The 20604-nt window shown below is 32.5% G+C and overlaps 2 protein-coding genes across 2 annotated transcripts; both read right to left on the minus strand.

Moving 5' to 3' along the window:
* Nucleotides 1-2520: 2520 nt before the first annotated feature.
* On the minus strand, nt 2521-4919 carry LOC111300030 (calcium uniporter protein 3, mitochondrial-like). Its single transcript, XM_022895623.2, has 2 exons — nt 4176-4919; nt 2521-3067 (listed from the first exon to the last, which is right to left on the minus strand). The coding sequence occupies exons 1-2, from the start codon at nt 4761-4763 to the stop codon at nt 2579-2581; spliced, it is 1077 nt and encodes a 358-aa protein (XP_022751358.2). The 5' UTR covers nt 4764-4919; the 3' UTR covers nt 2521-2578.
* An 11634-nt stretch (nt 4920-16553) lies between these two features.
* LOC111300031 (UPF0496 protein At2g18630-like) lies at nt 16554-20181 on the minus strand. The gene is made up of 3 exons (XM_089747977.1): nt 19863-20181; nt 18048-19270; nt 16554-17055 (listed from the first exon to the last, which is right to left on the minus strand). The coding sequence occupies exon 2, from the start codon at nt 19266-19268 to the stop codon at nt 18096-18098; it is 1173 nt and encodes a 390-aa protein (XP_089604103.1). The 5' UTR covers nt 19269-19270; nt 19863-20181; the 3' UTR covers nt 16554-17055; nt 18048-18095.
* Nucleotides 20182-20604: the final 423 nt, after the last annotated feature.

Genomic DNA, 20604 nt, shown 5'->3' on the forward strand with positions numbered 1-20604 from the left:
ATTTTTAAATCAAAATGAATAATAAATTATAAATTAAATATAAACTTTTACAAATTAAATCAAAGTAATTATCAATTAAACGAAAATTAAATACTTTACTTTAAAAGTAATATCTAAAATTTTAAAAGAATTACATATTATATAATAAAAATTATTTTTAAAATTTTAATATTTAACGTGATCTTGATGATTTTATATATACGGTTTTGTGTGTGTTTTTATATTGAATTTGATGAAAATATTAAATTTTAACAAAAAAAATTTGTAATATTTTAATTTTTTTATCGAAATGTTATAAAATTTTATTTTAATATATAAATAAAAATTTAAATTTATAAGATATTTTTATAAGATAAAAATATAAAATTTTTATATTAATACGAATAATACTTCAAGAATCTTCACAATATATTTTTTCCTATTTCGATGAAAAAAGTGGCAATTGAAGCCACTTTACAGGTTCCTCCTTTTTCAATTGCTACGCAAATTTGCACTTAAAAGGCAAAGCCACGAAGGCAACCTCCCCTGGCTAGTAAAAGATCATCTCTCATTTTTATTTTTTTTTAAATAATTTGGAGAATGTAGATTTGAACTTACATTTTTAGCATAAATCAGGCACTAAACTTAGTTAAATGTGTCAGATGCCACATTGATTCTTTAGCACAACGAAAGTCACGGTTTAAGAAAAGGAAAAAAAAAAGATAAATGTATTAACATCTGAATTTTAAACTTACTAAAGTTATCTCTTTACTACATAAGTCATCGAAATTGAGTCTCGGATTGGCACGACTCTTTTTAAGAAATCTTCTTTTTAAAAAAAAAAAGAAAAGAAAATTTCAATGTATTTAATTTTTCTCTTATAATTACATCACACATTTATTTCTAATTTTGATTCTGACAACGAGTCAAAACCTAATTATTTCACGTTCTTTGAAAGGGTAGTCTTTTAAGTACGTCGAATTTGGATTGGATTGGACTTGGCGGCAGACTTTTCCGTATTAAAATTCTCAAGGTTGGGAAATGGGGCAAGCAGTTTCCTGCTTCCTGGTGCCTTCTTATAAGGCCGCTAAGAGAGGAGGGAGGCAGTCCGAGGGATCATTGAACTTGGACCTGACGACTTGTGTCACGTGATTTTCAGAACCAGGGTCCCAACGCCTTGGGCCTGACAGAAATGAAAGATTGGATCTGTCCCGGAAAACCTTCCCTTTCAGCAGTAACAAGTGACAAGGCACGAGCCTGGTTATTTTTATCAGACGGGGATTTTTACCTTTTAAGACAAAATGGGTTTTTGTCTTGTGGCAATGTATTTGGACAGCATCATGTATTCATGGGCAGGATTATAGGGTAGACTGAAATAGGAAGAATTACAGGGTTTAGAACAAAGAATTTGGTTCATCTAACTGGTTGCCAAGAATAAAATTATAGAAATGAAAGCCATTGATGTTTGTCATTGCATGCTGGAAGGTAAATATGTCAGACAGGGCTTAAGCTAAGGAAAGCAGGCTCAAGTTAAACCACAGTCTTTTCCTGACTGTTTAGATTTTTGTTGAGATTTAGGCTCAAATATCTTTCAAGAATGAGGGAGGTGTTTAGAGCAATGAATGAGAATTGAATTGCTGTAACGTTTCTCCTTTACCTACTTCTTGCTTTGTCAAACAGAAGAAATATTGGAGGGAGGATGCAATCAGCTTTTGCATTAATCTTCATGCAAATAGATGGTTCAATTGCATTAATCTTCGTATTTTAGCCTTTTAGGCAGTATTTAAATGATTTAAATGCCTCCAGAAGAGTCTGTAAGCCTGCTTTGTAACTGGAAATAGTTGGCCAAATCAAATTTGAGCTTCTATTTTTCAGATATTGCGGATTTAAATCCTGAGATGAACAGATTGAAATTTCTGAAATTACTTTTCATTTGTAACCCAAGATTACTTGTGTAAAAATAAGTCAAATTTTTTATTAAATTGTTAACTATGCTATACAGATCTTATATTTTCCTAGAGTCTACGTTGGATCAACCTTCACTCTTGCATAAATATTAGTTCCAATATTCGATATGTTTGAACAAGATCCAACCAAGCAAGCATTAACTCATAATGACATACATATCGAACAAACTTTTGATATTTATGGATTCAAGAGACTTTAAATGCTAATATCTTTTTTAAAGTAAGTTAAATGGATAGGAGTTGGCATTAAAGGTACATAAGAAATTAAAAACAAAGGGAAAGAGGGAGAGGAGAGGAGGGATTTTCAGGGTTAGGAAAGGAAAAAGAACTTTTTACAAAAGTTAAATTTGAATTTTATCGTCACATTTTTAATATGATATGATTAAATTTATCGCATCATCAATTAAATTCATATATCAATTTTAATAATATTCATTCAATATAAATTTTTTATTATTATTTTTTTTCAATCGAAATTAAAATATTTTTTTAATCATAATTATAATAATTTTTATTATAATTTTCAATCTCACAGCCCATCTAATAGAGACAAAATGTCAGAGAAAGCCGCCACTAAGCCTAAAACAAAATTGTATTATTTCTAGTCATCTTTCCTTTAGTATTTTCTATCATCAATGATCTAAAGCACCAATCTGAATCTTCTCAGAATGATCAAACGGGGGCAACGATGAGGCTTGTTCCAATGATGAATGTGGGTGAAAAATTCCTTTCAGCGCATTATACTTCTGGATATCAAAATTGCAAGCCTTGATGAGCTGCTTTTGTTTTGTGCTGAACCTGCTCTGATAAAAACCTTCGAAAGAAGGTTCTTTGGATGTCCTGATGAAAAATGCATAGCCAGCCATGAAATACATGGAAGTGACATAGAAACAAATGGGTTCCATGACATCCCATGAGAGTTCCCAAAATGTTAGCCTCATGAACCCGGCTGTCTGAACTACCAGGAAGGCTAGGCCAAGCCAGAGTTCTCGACGGACCAAGGAATCAGCTTTTTGATCAATCATGGCTTTCTGCTTCTCCAACTCTACCAATTCTTTTCTTCTTGGGTCATTCGGTCTGGGTCCCGGTAAAGGAATTAGACCTCCTAGAGCTATTGCTACCTGTAATCAGAAAAATCAAAACGCTTTTGGGTAAAGCATGGCTCAACCTCAACATACCTTTTTTTTTTAATATGTTTTGTGACACCAACTCAAAGAATCACCCTGACAACAATAAAAGAAACAAAAATTGACACGATGATAAGAAATCAAAAGCATATCCTTATCAAGGCCATTCCTGTAATAAAAAAAGTAATTGAAAATACGTGTTTGTCAACAAGTTGGATTCTTATCACAGGGATTGGCAAAGAACCGTGTACCCTTTACTCCAATGAAAACCCCTATCCCCCCCACCGACCTCAACACCATCTTTCGGCTTCCATCTTCCACAATCTCAATAATTTTGTTAGATATTCTCAAATCTAAATAACCAATCACATCCTACCCAAATGGTTGGCATCGTCATCCTTCCCCCCCACCCCCATCCACCCCCACCATTCACAAGCCAAAAAAGTTGGGGGAAAACTATAAAATAGAAAAATCTAAAACCAACCAGCTGTCTCTCTCTTTCACATCTTTTTTTTTTTCAATTTTTTAGCTTAAAAAGTTTGATTTTTCACTAATATAAATTTACCCTTTTCTTGAATTAGCATCAAAGTTTACTTTTTTTTTTTTTTTTAAGAAATGGGTGGGGGTAAAGCCAATGGGTGAGAATTGAGAAAGATCCCAATCCCAAGACCTTACTCCTTTAAACCCCCAATACAAGAATTGGAAAACTGAAAACTTTGTGATCTTGTAGTCACACTGTAGAAACATCGAAGGGCATTTTTTTTTTTTTTTTGGGTCCTTCAGTTCTCAGAAACCATCTCAAACGTTGGAACCTTTTACAAGGTTTTAGATCTGTCGTTAAAAATCCTGTCGAAAAAGACAAAACACAAAACACAAAAATACCCCAAAAAAAACATATCAGTTTTCGGTAGTTTCCCAAGTTAACAATCTAAAAGTAAATAAATTAATTCGTGAATTTGAAACCTATCTTTTTTTCCACCACCATGCATATAGAATTTATGTTATGCTATAATCTGTAACGCCAAAACACAAATAGAATCTTTATCCGCAGAAAAATTAAAATTTCAAGAGAAAATTCACAGAGAGGAAAAATTTTATCTACCTGTTCGGGTCGTAAAACGACGACGTTTCTCAAAACGATGACGATTCCAGATTCGTCAAGCAATTTCGCGAACTGCAATCCTTGTTCCGGATCCGAACAACCTTCTCCGCAGATCCGAATGAAGTCCGAATATGAAATCCAGTTTTTCCCGGTCTCCCTCAGCCTCGTTTTCACCACCTCCAACTGCGCCACCCTTAACAATTTCTTTGCTTCCTGAACCGACAGTGCCGCCACCTCCGGCACCGATGATTTCGCCTCCATGTGCGGGTTCAAGCCGTCCAACCGGATCCGATCCTTCGACATATCAATTTCCCTTAACCTCTCCATTAAATTCTTCCCCATCGGTAGCTTCCTCATTGTCGGTGAAAGCATGGCTCCTTTATGGAGAAACCGCCTGAAAATTCCATTGCCGTTAACGTTACCCTTACTTTCTCCTGAGTCCGGCCCCATTGCAGTTGCAGCTTTCCCTGCTTTTTGCGTTATTCGATTTTGAACCGTCGATGAAAAAATCCGGCTGTTAGTAAGAGCTTGCGAAGAGCCTCTCGAAATATTGAAGAGCTTCTCCACCAAGGTTTTCTTCAACGCCATTGCTAGAAATTAAAGAAATTAAAAATAAAAAAAAAATTATTATTTTTTTTGTTGTTTTTGGAGAGTGCGGTGAAGATTTGGAAACTTTGCTCATTTGGTGTTGGCACAATTAACGGAGAGTTGGCCCGTTTTATAGTGTCCAACAATAGAGGAAAATGGCTTAATCACCCTGCCCGTGGATTGCTCAGCATGAACTGCCAAACACCAGCTCAACCGTCAGATCATATGAAAATTTATCGGTCGCACATCCCTGGATGTTGACTTGCTTAAGCCTAATAATCGATTTGAAAATTTAAACATCACACGCATCAATGTGATATAAAAATAAAATTTAAATATAATACAAATTTAAATTTTAAATAATAATTATATATATAATTAATAAAATTAAAAAATATATTTTATATTTTTATATCAATAATAATTGTAATATATAATTTTTATATAAAATATAATATAAATATATAAATTTTAACATTTTATATTACACGAATATATAAATCATTAAATTTATCTAATCACAATTTCGGTTCTTATAAATTTGATAATTAATTCGTTTATCACGTGTAATTTTCTTGAAGGATAGGGACTCAGAATAAATGGAATATGCTCGGTTACATGGGAAACTTTCTGGGTGTTTGACGGCAGCTAAGACAGAACTGGAGCAAGTTTCCTTTTGGGTGTTTAGTGGTTGACTGTTACGTTCACGCAAACGTGTCGCCACATATGTTTTGTGTAATAAATGTTTTTCAGAGATATCTGTTGAAAGTAGTTTGGCAGTCACGAAAATTCCTCAAGAATTTTCTTTTTCTTGGACGAGAAAATTTCGTCAATGAGTGAATGAATTCACTGCCACCTGGCAAATGAAAAAAAATTTACATATTCAAAACATGTGACAAGTCAGTTAATAGTGTCATCTTCTCGTCATTTAAAGAGAAACTCTAATTAGGACTCTTTCACCATATTTGATTTCTTTTAAGTTAATATCATGGATAAATTTAAATTACAATAAATTATTTAATACAATAAATAAAATTTAAAAATTTTTAACGTAATATTTAAATTATAAATTTATTAATTAATATAATAATAATTATTTTTAATATAATTAATTATAAATAATGATACATGATGAATAAATAATTTTATAAATATCATATTAATTAATAAATTCATAATTTAATTATTATATTAAAAATTATTAAAATTAAATATTTTATTATAATTTAAAAATTATTCATAATATTTAACTTATCTTTTTACCCGTTCCGCTGTGGAATCTTATTATTAAAATTTAAATGTAAAACATTTAACTTCTCAAGACAAAAAAAACACATTTTAGGATTTTAATAAGTTGTTCTCTTTCAAATTTGATAAAATGGGATGATCTCATCATGAAACCTTTAGATTTCAAGTTTAAATCTCATTAGGTTTAAGTTTTGTTCAATTATATAATTGATTTGTAGACTATCAATTTATACTTCTTTATATGTATTAAAATTTTTATTATTATAATTTCGTCCAACATTCTTTTGTTCTACATTAATTGCAAGCATCAAGCCACTTTTCATGATCATATCTTCAAATTTTTCAACTTAGAAATCCAAATTTATGTCCACTCAATACTACATAGCTTTATTTAGGTACTTAGATTTCAAGAATTATTAATACATCTAAGTTTTTGTTAATTTGATATTATGGATTTCTATTAAAAGTGGAGAAAAACGTGACTGGGTCTCTCTTGTGTTGAAGATTTTCTCTCCCAACTATCATCTTTTCCTTTTTAAACTGTCAATTTTTTTTTTTAATTACCAAATTTTCTTGTTGAACCGTTCATTTTCTTGCTATTATGATCTTGTCGATTTGGGAGGTAGACATGGAGGAATCATTGAATACTAGCAATGCAGGCCTCACAGATGGAGCTTTTGTGCAAAAGATAATTACAGATTAAAGATATTTTTTCTCAATGTTGAAAGATCAATCGCTGTAATTTTTTCTCCTACTGAAGGAAAATGGAAAGATCTTGGTGAAGCCATTGGATGATATTATTGAAGAAGGAGTATATCAATGGCAAAACTCACTGGTGGCTCAATTTATTTGTAAGGCACCTAACTTTAGCCAATTTCAACGACTAGTTAGTATCTTATGGGGAAATAAAGGAATGGTTATAATCAAACCAGTAGGGAATAACTTGTTCTTATTGCAATTCTCTTTTGAGTTGGATTGTGATAAAGTATTAGAATCAGGGCTTTGGCATATTTAGAACAAGCTTATCATAGTTCGAAAATAGGAACCAAGGATGAAAAGTTTGAAGTTTAAAATGAACAGGTTATCTGTTTGGATACATTTGTATAATGTGCCATTGGAGTTATATACAAAGAAAGAGCTAAGTTATATAGCGAATGCCATTGGTGTACCACTATACATGGATAAAATTACAGCAAATTGTGAAATGCTAGTTTATGCAAAGATTTGTGTAGAGATGGAGGTAAATGTTGAAGTCTTTCGATTTATAAATGTGATGCCAAGAAATGGAACACTTGTTTCGGTATTGGTAGAGGTACCAAAGATGCCTTCATGATGTTAATGCTGTAATATATTTAGGCATTTAGATAAAGTCTATATGAATAAGCCAATGGCTATAGAAACAAGGTGTGGCAGCCAAAAAAACAAAAATGATGAGCCAAAGACAAAACTAAGAAAAGAAAAAAAAAAAGGTGGTTGCATTAGAAAATGCCAGAATTAAGGCAAAACAAGTTGTGCATTATGCTTCAGCAAACAGATTTGCTATGTTGGAAACAATTGTTGAGAATGATAAAATGAATGATGATGTTCAAGTGGACCTGGTGAAGGTAGAATCTTGAGAAACAAAAGAGGTTGAGCCAGTTATTAACTCACCAAAAAAAGTAAGAGCAGCATCAGCTGGGGTTACAGACTTAATGAAGCAATTGAAGAATAAGAAAAGATGACCTATTGATAAGGGGAAAAATAAAGTAAATGTAGATCTCTTTACCTTAAGAGGTATATCCTCTTCTTCTCTCTCCTCATGAACATCTTTAGTTGGAATGTCAGAGGGCTTAATGCTCATCTAAAGCAAAATGAGGTTATAGGCAGGATTAGGTAAGCTCAAATTGATGTAGCCTGCTTGTTAGAAACTAGGATAAAGCAGAGAATATGATGCAAGTCTTGAACGCTCATTTTTTTTGTTGATCTTTTTACAATAATTACTCTACAGCTTATAATGGTCGAATTTGGTTGCTATGGAAGTTTGAATTATAGGTAGAGTTAGTCATAGACAGTGATCAAAGTATCACTTGTAAAATCATGTGTGGGACACAAGTGATATATCTTACTGTTATTTAACAGTAAGAAAGAATAAAAAAGATTATAGACAGATTTGATTTTAACAGTAAAAAAGAATAAAAAAGATTATAGACAGATTTGATCTCATTCCAAAGTGTAGTTGATAGTAGCCTATGGATATTAGCAAAAAATTTCAATGTGATAGCTCATTTTATGAAAAGTTCGACTATAATGGTTCCTAGATAGCAAACTCAAGTACTAAAGAATTGCATGAGTGTATTTAAAAGCTAGCTGTATTAGATCACTCATATACGAGGTCGTTATTCACATGGAGTAACCATACACTATCAAGAAAGTTGGACAAAGTTCTAATCAATGATGTATGGCTTTGACAATGGCCAAACTCGACAGTTGAATTTTTTCCACCTGAAGCTTCAGACTATTACCTAGTTTTAATTAAGTTGAACGTCCCAAGGTAGTCCTCACCAAAGTCATTCAAGTTCTTCAATTTTTGGATAAAGCATCCATATTTTTTAAAGATAATAGAAGAGTCATGGAAAATGCAAACCACTAGGACACCTATGACTATATTGCACAAAAAGTTAAAAAGATTAAAAGCAGAGTTAGAGATGTTCAATTTCATACATTTTGGTGACTTGACAGAGAAAGTTAAAAGGAAAAAATATGAACTGAAAGAGGTGTAGATTGCTACACTTATGCAACCATCAAGTGTTGATGTCGCTTTTACTAGAGCTTCAACAATTGTTAAAATATGAGGAAAGCGTATGAAAATAAAAATCCAAGATCCAATGGATACAAGAAGGGGACCAAAACACAAGGTTCTTTATAACACGGTGGCAATCAAGTAAAAAAAAGTACTATTAGGATGTTATATGATAATGAGGGTTGAAGGGTAGACACGTTCTCTTATTTTTTACAGGAACTGTGGGATTTTTCAAAAAACTATTAGGAACAGAGGATATTAAAGTTGAAGGTTGCTCAAAGGGGTTAGTTGTAAATATTCTTCAAGGTTACTTAACTGAAAAACAACAAGCAGTCTTATCCTAAGATGTAACTATAAATGAAATAAAAGAAGCCATATTTTCCCAGCATAATGATAAGGCACCATGGCCAGATGGTTATAATGCATAATTCTTTAAATCAGCTTGAAGTATAATAGGAAGAGATGTAATAGTAGCAATAATGTATTTTTTTAACACCTAAGACTTGTTGCCTGCCTTTAACTCTACTATAATAGCATTAGTTCCTAAATATCAAAGCCTAACTAGCATTTCAGATTACAGGCCAATTTCATGCTACTTTGTTATCTACAAAGGTATAACTTGAATATTAGCAAGCAGAATACAAAGGTACTTGCCAAATTTTATTAGCAAAAGCCAAAATGCTTTTATAAAAGAAAAAAGCATTACCGAAAATGTGCTACTGGCTTAAGAATTAATGAAAAGGTATAATAGAACCACACTTTCCCCAAGGTTTGCCATAATTGTAGATTTAAAGAAAGCTTTTGATTCTATACATTGAGAGTTTTTGCCTGCTGTCCTTGAAGCAATGGGTTTTTCAAGAAGATTTGTAGGCTAGATCAAAAGCTGTCTCACTTCATCCATGCTTTTTTATCTATTAATGGAGGGTTTGTGGGATATTTTAAAGGTGCAAAAGAAGTAAGACAAGGGGATCATATGTCAACATACTTGTTCATGATAGTAATGAATATGCTATCAAGATTACTAGACATTACAGGCTCATATGGTATATTCTCTTATCATCCAAAGTGCAAGAAGATACAATTGACACATTTATGTTGCGTAAATGATTTACTAATATTCACAAAAATGGGAGTTAAATTCTATTCTTAGCATCTAAAATGTTTTACAGCTGTTTTATACATTTTTTGGACTTCAATTAAATTGTGCAAAAAGTGAGAATTTTGCTCAAGGATTTAAAGAGAAGAGCTTAAAAAAATTTTACATGCAACAGGTTTTAAGTTGGGTTCTTTCCCTGTCAAATATTTAAGAGTGCCATTAGTCACACGCAAGCTCACCAAGATAGATTACACCTTGTTAATTGAAAAAATCACAGCTAGAATACATAACTAGACAGCAAGGCATCTATCTTATGCTAGTAGAATGCAGTTGATTCAGTCTATAATATTTAGCCTACATAATTATTGGTGCAGGCATTTTATATTACCTAAAAAGGTCATTAAAAAGATTAATCAGCTATGCTATGCTTTTTTTTGAAAAGGTCAAAAAAGTAAAACTAAGAGAATAAGGGTAAAATGGCAGACAATGTGTAAGCTTAAGTCTGAAGGGGGTTTAGGACTAAAGGATATAGAAAGCTGGAACAAAGCTTGCATGCTTAGATTGCTATGGTCTATTTTCACATAAGCTGGCTCATTATGGATAGCATGAGTGCAGTGCTATGTTCTTAAAGGGAAGAACATATGAGAGTTACAAATAACACAGGGTCAAAGCTAGTAAATAAAGAAGCTACTGTAAATGAGAAGTATTGCGACTAGATTCTTGTTGCAGACGAAGAATAGAGTGATATAACAAACCAAGAGGTCAGGTTTTTTAGTTGATAAGGTGTAGAATGAAATAAGACACAAGCAGCCAAAAGTAAACTGGCACAAACTTGTTTAGTGCAAGCTACATATTCCCAAGTTTGTTATAATAACTTAGATGATCATTCTTAATAAAGTCCCTACTAAGGACAGATTAATTACATAGGGGATTCCTGTAGATGAGATCGTGTATTATGTAAGCAAGAGAAAGAAAGCAAGGACCATATTTTCTTCAGTTGCAGCTACTTAAAAGAGGTATAAAATGAGGTATTGTCGCAATGTAACCTAAGACGAGAAGTAGCTGGATGGGAAACTAAGTTCCAGTGGGCTGTTTCCAAGCTTAAAAGGAAGTTATTGATTTCCATTATGCTTCAGTTGGCTTGGGGAACATACATTTACAGGATATGGGCAGAAAGAAATAGAAAAATATACAAGTCAAAAACATTAGCAGGGGAGATGATTTTAAAGCAAATCAAAGAGATAGTCAGGTTAAGAGTAATTGGACTAAAAAGTGTTGCTTTTGATCATGTAAATCAGGAATTGAGTGAGAGTTGAGAGTTAAGTAAAGGTATGTTTGAACTGTAAATATTAGAACAGCTGTACAAGTATTTTGTAGCAGTTTACTGCTCTCTTGGATAATGAACATAATACTTATCCAAAAAATTTTTTTTTTTGATATTATGGTACGAAATTTTAATTATAACATTGAAAATCTTTCACTATGATATTAAAGGCATCAATAAGCAATCACATAATCATAAATAAATAAAAAAATATGGCTTGACCATATTACATAAAAGTTCAAAAAGTTATTATGTTTTAGTATAAGCTTGTTTGAAATTTTATTTTAAAATTGAAAGTCATAGGCATAAGCAATAACATAATCATACACAAAAGAAAAAATAAATAAATACCTTAGCCGACAACTTTTCGTTTAGTGAAGAGTTCCTAGGCCTAACTTTTATTGCTTGATTTGTATCAACATTATTTAATTATAACTTTGAAAAAAGTAAATAAAACAATGAATAAAACAAAAAATCATAACTCAAGGATTAATTTAATTGGATAATCACTCTTAAAAAGAGATATTGAACAATAATATATATATTATTCAAATTTTAATATTTATAATTTCTTTCTTTATTTTCAAGTTGCTACTTTTTTCTCAAAAAAAAAAAAAATGTCCCCTTGTCATGTGCACCCTACAAGCAAAAGGCTCATTTTTCATATATATATATATATATATATATATATATATTGTATACCTCAAAATTCTATATATAAATTAGAATGATGGGTACTTAATCAATTTTCCAACTCCAATTAAAGTAATGCTAGACTAGTAATGATTTTAATTAATTCCAAGTTAAGGTGTTTTTCAAGGGGTGTGGCATTTGTAGACAAGAATCTAGGGTATATAATAAAGGAGAAGATGTGAAGTTATGCTTATTTGAAAACTTTTATGACCAAAGACCCAAGCATCTTCAGTTGCTGCCATAACTTAGAATATCATATTACTTTTGATACAGAAATAATAGACTGATATTCCTCTCCCCCACTTGGTTACAATTATTTTTCTTGGTTTTCCAATTGGTCAATTTCAGCCCAAAAGGCAAATGCTGTGCATTATTGAATTTTTCATTAATAACGAACTAAAAACAGAATGCAAACATGGGTTATTCCACCAATGTTTAAGAGTGCTGAAATTCCCTCAAAAATTGCATTTCTGAGCAACATCATCACTAGATAAAAAGTTGAGTCTTGAAACTAAAGATTTATTGATAGAAATCAACTTTCTAATGCTACAAAAATTAAACAATATATATATATATATATATATATATATATATATATATTCTCACGAAGAATGTTCCTATTCCCTTTTTTGCAGTCATTCCTTGGCAGGCGAATGTATTTGGTTTGGTCTGAATAAGCAATGGCTGTGAGAAAAAGACAAGTGAATTATATTAAGTATTTAATTTAAAATTAATTAAAAATTAGTAAAGGGTTCAATTTGAATATAAAATTATAAAAAATTAGATATATATTAAATGTAAGATAATAACATTTTAACACACTCTTATCAGATGAAAAAAAACTTATCATGTGATAGATTTAAAAAAAATAAAAAAAAAATCTTGATTTTAATATCATTTTAAATATTTAATTTAAAATCAATTGATAATAAATGAAAAAATCTTATCTGAATATAAAATTATAAAAAGTTTCATATTTATTAAATGTGTAATAATTACATCATTTTAACAAATTACAACACTTGGAAGGCACAAGGTAGCCTGATCGACATTGAAAACAAAACTTGATCCGGTCTTTAATTTTTTGACATTGGCAATTCAGATTATTAATGTTATTCCAACCTTATTATCCATCAGGCGCACAAATTCTTTATTTTTTGTCACCACAAAAGAAAAATCGGCATATTCAGGTCAAGGTATACTCATATATATGTCAATTTGATTAACATAAAAAGGTATTAGTATTATATATCTCATCAAGCTTTAAAAACTTTAGCCTAGACTATATAATGCTCGATTGCAGTCCATGGAAGTTGCAAATATCAAAATGACAAGGATATATATGGGATCGAAGCAGTAGGAAAATGGATTACACATGAACCATGCTACCTTTTTCTATGTTTCGATTGTGTTCAAGGTCGACCACTTGTCTATTTAGTTGATGAATAGCATATATTCTTTTGGGAAAATTATTGCCCTGACATGCAAAAATAAGTTGTGGACTGTAGGCAAGGGGTTAGGGTTCTTCTGTCATTTGTATTTTCTTTCTTGGATAAATGAGAATATTTACATCAAACACATGGTTTTTTGCAATACCAATTATGCCAAAAGCATTAATCCTTATCGTTGAAAATTTGAAGGCTGAATCCTTGTTTTTATAGTAAGCATGGAAGGTACTAAGAGACAAAATCCAAAGGCCTCCAATCCCATAAATAGTATTAATTGAAGCTGATGAAATACGAAAACAAAGAATGATGTTAGCAGAAAAAAAAAATTGGATAGGTTCGTTCATATTTATCGATGCAGCCTCCATTAACCACATTATTCATCAAAAAGACCTGGAAAAATTTTGAATTTAATTAATGAAGGAAACTGAAACAAAGATATGCTTATTTATTCAAGTTTATACAGTATGTGAAATCTGATGAATCATGCATGATTTTGATGACTATAAAGTTGCTTGCATCTTCGAAATTTGTTAGGTTTGCTTAACATTAAGAACTGCAGCTGACATTCTTGAGTAAACACGCCAAAAAGTGAATATAAAAACCCCAGTTGTATTGTTGTTGTGTTGCTTTGGTTCTGGAGCATGGCTATGGATGCTGCGTCATTCAAGGAAAAGGATAGCTTTCCAGCTTAGCTGGCAAAAATTTGAGACACAGAAATTCTATAGTTAACAATTAGTTTCCATCTTTGCAAGCTTAATTGCCTGTTCTTCATCATACATTTATACTTAGAAAGTTGGTTTTTGTTTTTTCTTTTAGAAATGGTCAGGGTCTTCTCTTTGCCAGTTTTAATTCTTTTTTCAAGCAATCGTAAAGGCATATACAAAATGATACATTTAAAATTTTATTTTCAAAATGCTCTCCACAAAAATCGAATCTTGATTGACAAAGAAATTCTCTTTCCTTTATCAACTGGGCTATTCCTTGTGGGTAAATTTGGTTTCATTTATACCAAATTTTTTTTATATAGTTGTTAAGATGTAAATTTTAAACCTATTAGATGACGACTTTTAGGGGTAACTGCCAACTAATTAAGCTAAATTTCGGATCCCATTTGCATCGTATTTTAACTATATAGATTAACAAGAAGATTAGCAGGTTGCAGAACAGACTTTCAGTATCTATGTTTGCTTGTGTCTTGCTAAAAAGGCTGATGTGCTTGAAGAGGATAAGTTTGGGGCATTTGTTTACCTTTCAGAACATTTTCTTTTTATTTGGATGAAGTTAAAATGTGGGATCCATCCTGATATCTATTTCCTTAAATAGATTTGAGGTCTCAGATTGTAAATCCATATAAAACAAGATAAAACTTAAACAGAAACAGTTTTTTTGGGCCAGTAACTTAAGACAAACATTAGAGTCCAGATTTTTTTATACCATAAATTGCATGTTATGACAAATCTTTCAGCAAAAGCGGGCTGATCATCTCCCTGTTCCATGGTCAAACAGGTGGCCTAAAACATGGACACATTCAATCAAAAGATGGGATTTAGGAACTGATTTGGAATTGTTATCTCGTAGACGTTAAGAGAGCTGTGATTTGAGATGATAACCTTGTCACCAAACTGACTCAGCACATCTTCATTTGAGCTGACTTAAATTCATTGTATATGTTCTTCAGTTGTTCAAAGCTGGATGCTTGAATTAATCTTTGGGCTTAATTTTATAAACAAAATGTTTGTTTTAGGGTATAAAATAATTTGGTTGCAGATCTAAAAATGGCATGTCATAGATCCTGAAATGAATTAATTTTAGTTTGTTCGGAAATATTTTGTTAAGCTATTTCTCTTCTAAAATTCATTGAAATCTCAACACCCTGTAACCCTTCAAGTTGCTGCCATGTGCCACTGACGAACTAAAAAATTTATGCAGTAACCCATTTTGGATATGCTTGAATATTAAAAACAGTTCTTGATTTAAATCAAGATCTAAAAGAAATTAAACCATAAAATATTTCCAGGAAAAATCCTGATCATAGCAGCATTATTCTTTGTCCTCCTAAACAGATACTAAGAGTAAGCATATATACTCAGGGAGTAACCTTAAAATGCTTAAACAATAAAGTTTTTCAGGGAATAAACACTTGAACAAATGCATCAGTTATCGATGAAATTTGCCGGTGTGTTGTGACAATTGACAAGTAATGAAATGTCATATACAATATTCTAAGCCACCGGATTTCTTCATTTCTATTCTATTTTTGTTCATATATCACATGTAATGTACTGCATCATAAAACTTGGCTGTCTTCTGCGCCATGCATACCTTAATCATGTCGATATGCCAATCATATAGTATATTTCAAATATTTGAAAAGACAGTAAAGCATCATCAAATCCCTGTAGTTCTATGCTTGCCCTTGGGTCTAAAGCTGATGTATACCAAGAGAAGGCTTTAGCCTTTGAGCTGAGGTGCCTGTAATTGTAAAAAATCAGCTATTGTAGTCATGATTTTCCATTGGAGGGTGGGGGTTTTTGATAAATTTTTTTTATATTTAATAGTATCAAAATTTAAATTTTAATCATCCAAATTAAGAGTCAAATACTCTATTGACCGAGTAGTCATGAGATAAGGCTAGAAGGGAGTCCTGCTTTACTTAAATTTGGAGAGTGTTGGGGCCAATACAAATATTGAAACATTTGAGGAGGCGACAAAAGTTCCATGCTTCAAGGTTTACATTCCTTTCTTCCCATTGTTGTTAGGAAAGAGTGTTTCTTTATAATTGAAACACGGAGATGGATTTTCTTTAGGTTTAGCCAACCCAATGAGAAAGAGAAAACCTTCAAAACTGCAAAAACTAGATTTTTGTTTTCTTGGGACAGGATGTATTGTTTCGAACTTAGTGGAAACAAAATGGTTTTCCTATTTCTTTCTTGGATGAGTGTTTGTTAAAGTCCTTTTGCAAGGTAACAAAGAGTTTCAATTCATTTATAGAGGCCAACGCAAAGAAAAAGAAACTCTCAATCTGACAATATCTAAAGATACATTTAGATAAGTGATGAGATTGATTGAAGTAATATTAAATATAATAATAAAATTAAAATTAAAATCAATGATAAGTACATATTTGCATTCAAACCCAATGATAACAGTAGATTGAATTGTAGTGAAATGAAAAATAATGATTAAAGACATTAGACTAATATTTATAAAAAATAAAACTTAAATTAGTTAAAATTTATAAACTTAATAATAATACATCAAAGGATATTTATTTTTTTATTTTTTATTACATAGTTATTTATTTTAGTTAAAATAATAATAAATTTTATTTTTAGTTTATTATATAATATTTATTTATTAATTTATTACATAATAATAAAATTTATATGTTATATTAAATTAAAACAAATAATTTCATAATTTTTTAAATAAAAAACAAGAAGACAATGGCAATTGATTGGTTGATCAGGGATAAAACTAAGAAAAAAAATCCCTGTTAGCCATTGGAAGGATCCCTCTCCGGTTAGCTACCGGAGATATGGGTCTGTACGATGCGGCACTGGAAGTGATGCAAACGGTGACCGGCGCAATTGAAGCCAGAAAATGCCTCTCACCCCACCGGACTGGCCCTTCGATTGAATCCAAACAGGCCCTAAGTATCATCACTTCATAACTTGGATAGCACTGAACTGGTAGGACCACACCTGATAGGAAATAAGCACGGAGATCAGTGGGCTTGCATCATATATCTACTTATTACGCAGTTCAATGCACATTTCAGATTCTTCACATCTCAAAAATCATCGATGCTTCAGGAGGAATCTGCACTAATAACATGGGCCTGGGGATTACCGTGCAGACTTGACTTTTTTTTTTTGGTTTCAACTGAAAGCATCAAACAGAGAAACTAGTTACATAACAGCTTGAGGTCCTAAGCAAATGACTTCCATTTGCTAAATGGTCTAATTATCAAGAGATAACAGTCCTGGAAATATCAGCAACCTTGCCCTTTCCTGCTCCCCATGCCAACAATCCACCAAAATAATCTATGGTTTTCATAAATACAGCTGCTTGACCTCTTCTAAAACAAACTCTCAAAACTGGAAAATTTTAAGATTCATTCAACCAATGTACCCAATTAATTCATGGTCCAAGATTTTCTTTTCCTCTTCAACCCACTTTTTTTTTTATCTTCTGAAGACACAAACAGATGAGTACAGGCCCTTCTCTTGGCCACAAAGAGAAGTAAGCAAACATGGCATTTTTGTGATGTTAGTTTTTCAGTCAGCTTTATCCAGATCCTACATATTTACTATGAATCCAACGTGACAGAGATTTCAGCCAAACAAAACGAGACAGAGAGATTACTTTAAGAACTTACAGATGCTGCTTACTCCTTGGGATACACCCATGTTCTTTCTACAGACCACTCAGCATGATGCTTAAAATTCATATTTGCCCCCATTGCTACTTGAACGAACCAAGTAACCATCATTGCAATTTATGATGACAAGTGCTTTCATGATTATAGCAATCTAAGTCTAACCCACAAACCAGATCCAAACACTTGACAATAGAATCAAGGAATATAGTTTTAAAAAAATGTACCGAAATTAGATTGGAAAAATGTAATTGTTATACATAGGATCAAATCCAGATCTACTAACTCAGACGAGTAGAGGTGGAATTTCATTACCTATAGCATAAAATTGATACAACATAAACACAGTATGATATGTCAGTGCTAGAGTTCCCAAGCGCTGTCTCCAGTTGTTGAAGTGCTAGAATGTCTCGTCATTCTCTGCAAAATCACTGTCCTCGCCATCCTAATATCACGGCTACACATATCGGCCTGTCGACCCAAATTCTCGATGGTGCCCATAAATACTTCCAACTTTCTCTTTATCTCATCAATTGCAAGCTTCACTGCATCTTCTTCTCTAAGTGCAAAATCGGCATTATGCAATAGTGATTCAATCTCAATTTCCAATCGGCTAATAAGCAGTCTTATGTTTTCCATGTCATAGATTGTAATGCGAGCACCAATCTCCATTGCAGTTATTAACTCCTTCTGCCCTTTCAGCTCATTCTGATAGCGCTTCCAAAGCCAGTTGCACCATTTTCCAAGTGAACCAATAGGAACTGCCATTGCACCTGCCAAAGCTGTTACAACAGGCGGTGCAGCTATGGCTGCTGCCACCACAGAAAAAATCAACACAGAGAAAAAAGTGGCTACAAACAAGACATTGGACACCCTCTTCCATGTTTTCAGAGATTTCAATTTTTTATCAATCTGTCTCTTCCGAACTAGCAATTTCCCCAGCATTGATTCCTGCTGCCTACGGACTGAGTCAAACAGTAGAAAGAACTCCTTGGTGAAGGGCTCCTCAGCTGCCTTAAATTTCCTTAGTTCTTCTAAGGTCTTCACAAATTTCTTCTCATCAGTCCCAACTTGTAATACAACCTCTTCCTCAAAATACTTGACTGCCAACTGAATAATTAATTGGTTGTTTCGAGCACGTTTGAGGCAATTCTCAAGGGCAGTACAAAAGTCTAAAGTTTTTTTACTGTTCTCAAAGTATTCCTCCACTAAAGAAAACAGGTCCGTATTTTTCCATATATCTTTATGACATTCTAAAATGATTTTGGCCACTTCCTGGTTCGTTTCAAGAAGACATCCGGTAACCTCTTTGAGTGAGTCAAAAGATAAGGATTGAACACCCAAACCAGCAGCAAGTGTGCCAATGACATGGTTAGTACGTTCATGGAGGGTTGCATCAAAATGTTGCAAAGTTGGATCATGTCTACAAGCAGCCTCGTAAGAGCTCAAGTCAGCTTCAAACTGGGAATCTGTCCTGACTTGGGAAGAAGATTCTGGACCACCTCCTTTCGTTTTGCTCGATTGACATCCCATCATAGCTGATAAAGATTCAAATGGTGATGGAGAAGATCTTAAAAACCCAGAAGCACTTTTGGCTTATAATCTATCAGTTTACAATGCTATGATAACTCTTTTTTTGGACCTACGTTCAGGTGAAGCTTGACTACAAGGATCAGATGAAAATTATATGGATATAGCTTATAAGGTAGACGTTTACTTAAGGGCCAAGGCTTGTTGTATGTCAATACTAGAAAAAATGTCCAATTATGATGATCTTTTAGACTTCAGTAACCCACAGACAGCAAAAATCTCAAATCTAAGTAGAACCCAGTAAACAAGTGGACTCAGATGGCCTTCTCAAATGAAAATTTTTCAAAAATCCAACAAAAACAGCCAATACTTTCTTGTTTACAACAAATGACCAAAAAAAAGCAAAGCTTTGGTAAGATCTTAAAAACCCATAGATAGTTTTAACATGTAGATACCGATTAGATCCAGATGAGAATAAACTAATTACCTAGTTTTAACATGTAGATACCGATTAGATCCAGATGAGAATAAACTAATTACCCCAAAAGGTAAAAAGATCAAATCTTTCAGTAATCCCAGAAATTAATGAGCTTAAAGTACCTGAATTTCAGCCGTAAAGTCAAAGAATTCAATGGTTTCCAGATTTCAGCGCAAAAATCTAAGCTGACCACGAACAACAAGCTCAAATGCTATGATCCTGTGCAGTCAATGAGCATTCTTGATAAAGAATTGAAATTTAACAACTACTTGGGAAAGGGGAAATTATGAGGAGAAGTCATTGAGGAAATGCAAGAGATAAGGGTTGCGGGACTGAGTAAAAGGAAGGGAAAGTGAAAAGAAAATGATAGGAAATAAAGGGTAACACAAGAGTGATGTAGTCAAACAGTACGTCTTTTCTTACATTCTTTCAACTACGTACGCTGTAGAGCGCAACAGTAGTGTTTGATTTTTCTCCTGTCTGATGAGAAAGTCAAAGAAAGAAGTTGAATTGGTCAGCTTCGACCAAAACCAAGTACTTGAAGACTAGGCGGAACCCTCGATGATGCTTCTTTTAGGCGTGTGCTTGTGGTAACTGACAGTAGCTTAAACAATGGCTTTTCTGCCATCATTGAAAAAGAAAATAGTTTATTTTTAATCTCAACGACATTATAATTTTAATAAGGTTAGTAGGTGCAATGTCAATTAGTTTCATCAACAAATATCAGACCTCCTTTTAGCTTTGAGCATGGTTTTGTCAGAGAGTATATACATGTTAAAATGTTGTTTCAAAAACTATTGTCTTATTATATTTTTTTGTTTCTTTGAAACGAGGAATATTAGTAGTGAGATGAACTTGGTATTG

The sequence above is a fragment of the Durio zibethinus genome, chromosome 18, assembly GCF_047325235.1.
Source record: "Durio zibethinus cultivar Kanyao isolate XHJ-2024 chromosome 18, ASM4732523v1, whole genome shotgun sequence".
Lineage (NCBI taxonomy): Eukaryota > Viridiplantae > Streptophyta > Magnoliopsida > Malvales > Malvaceae > Durio > Durio zibethinus.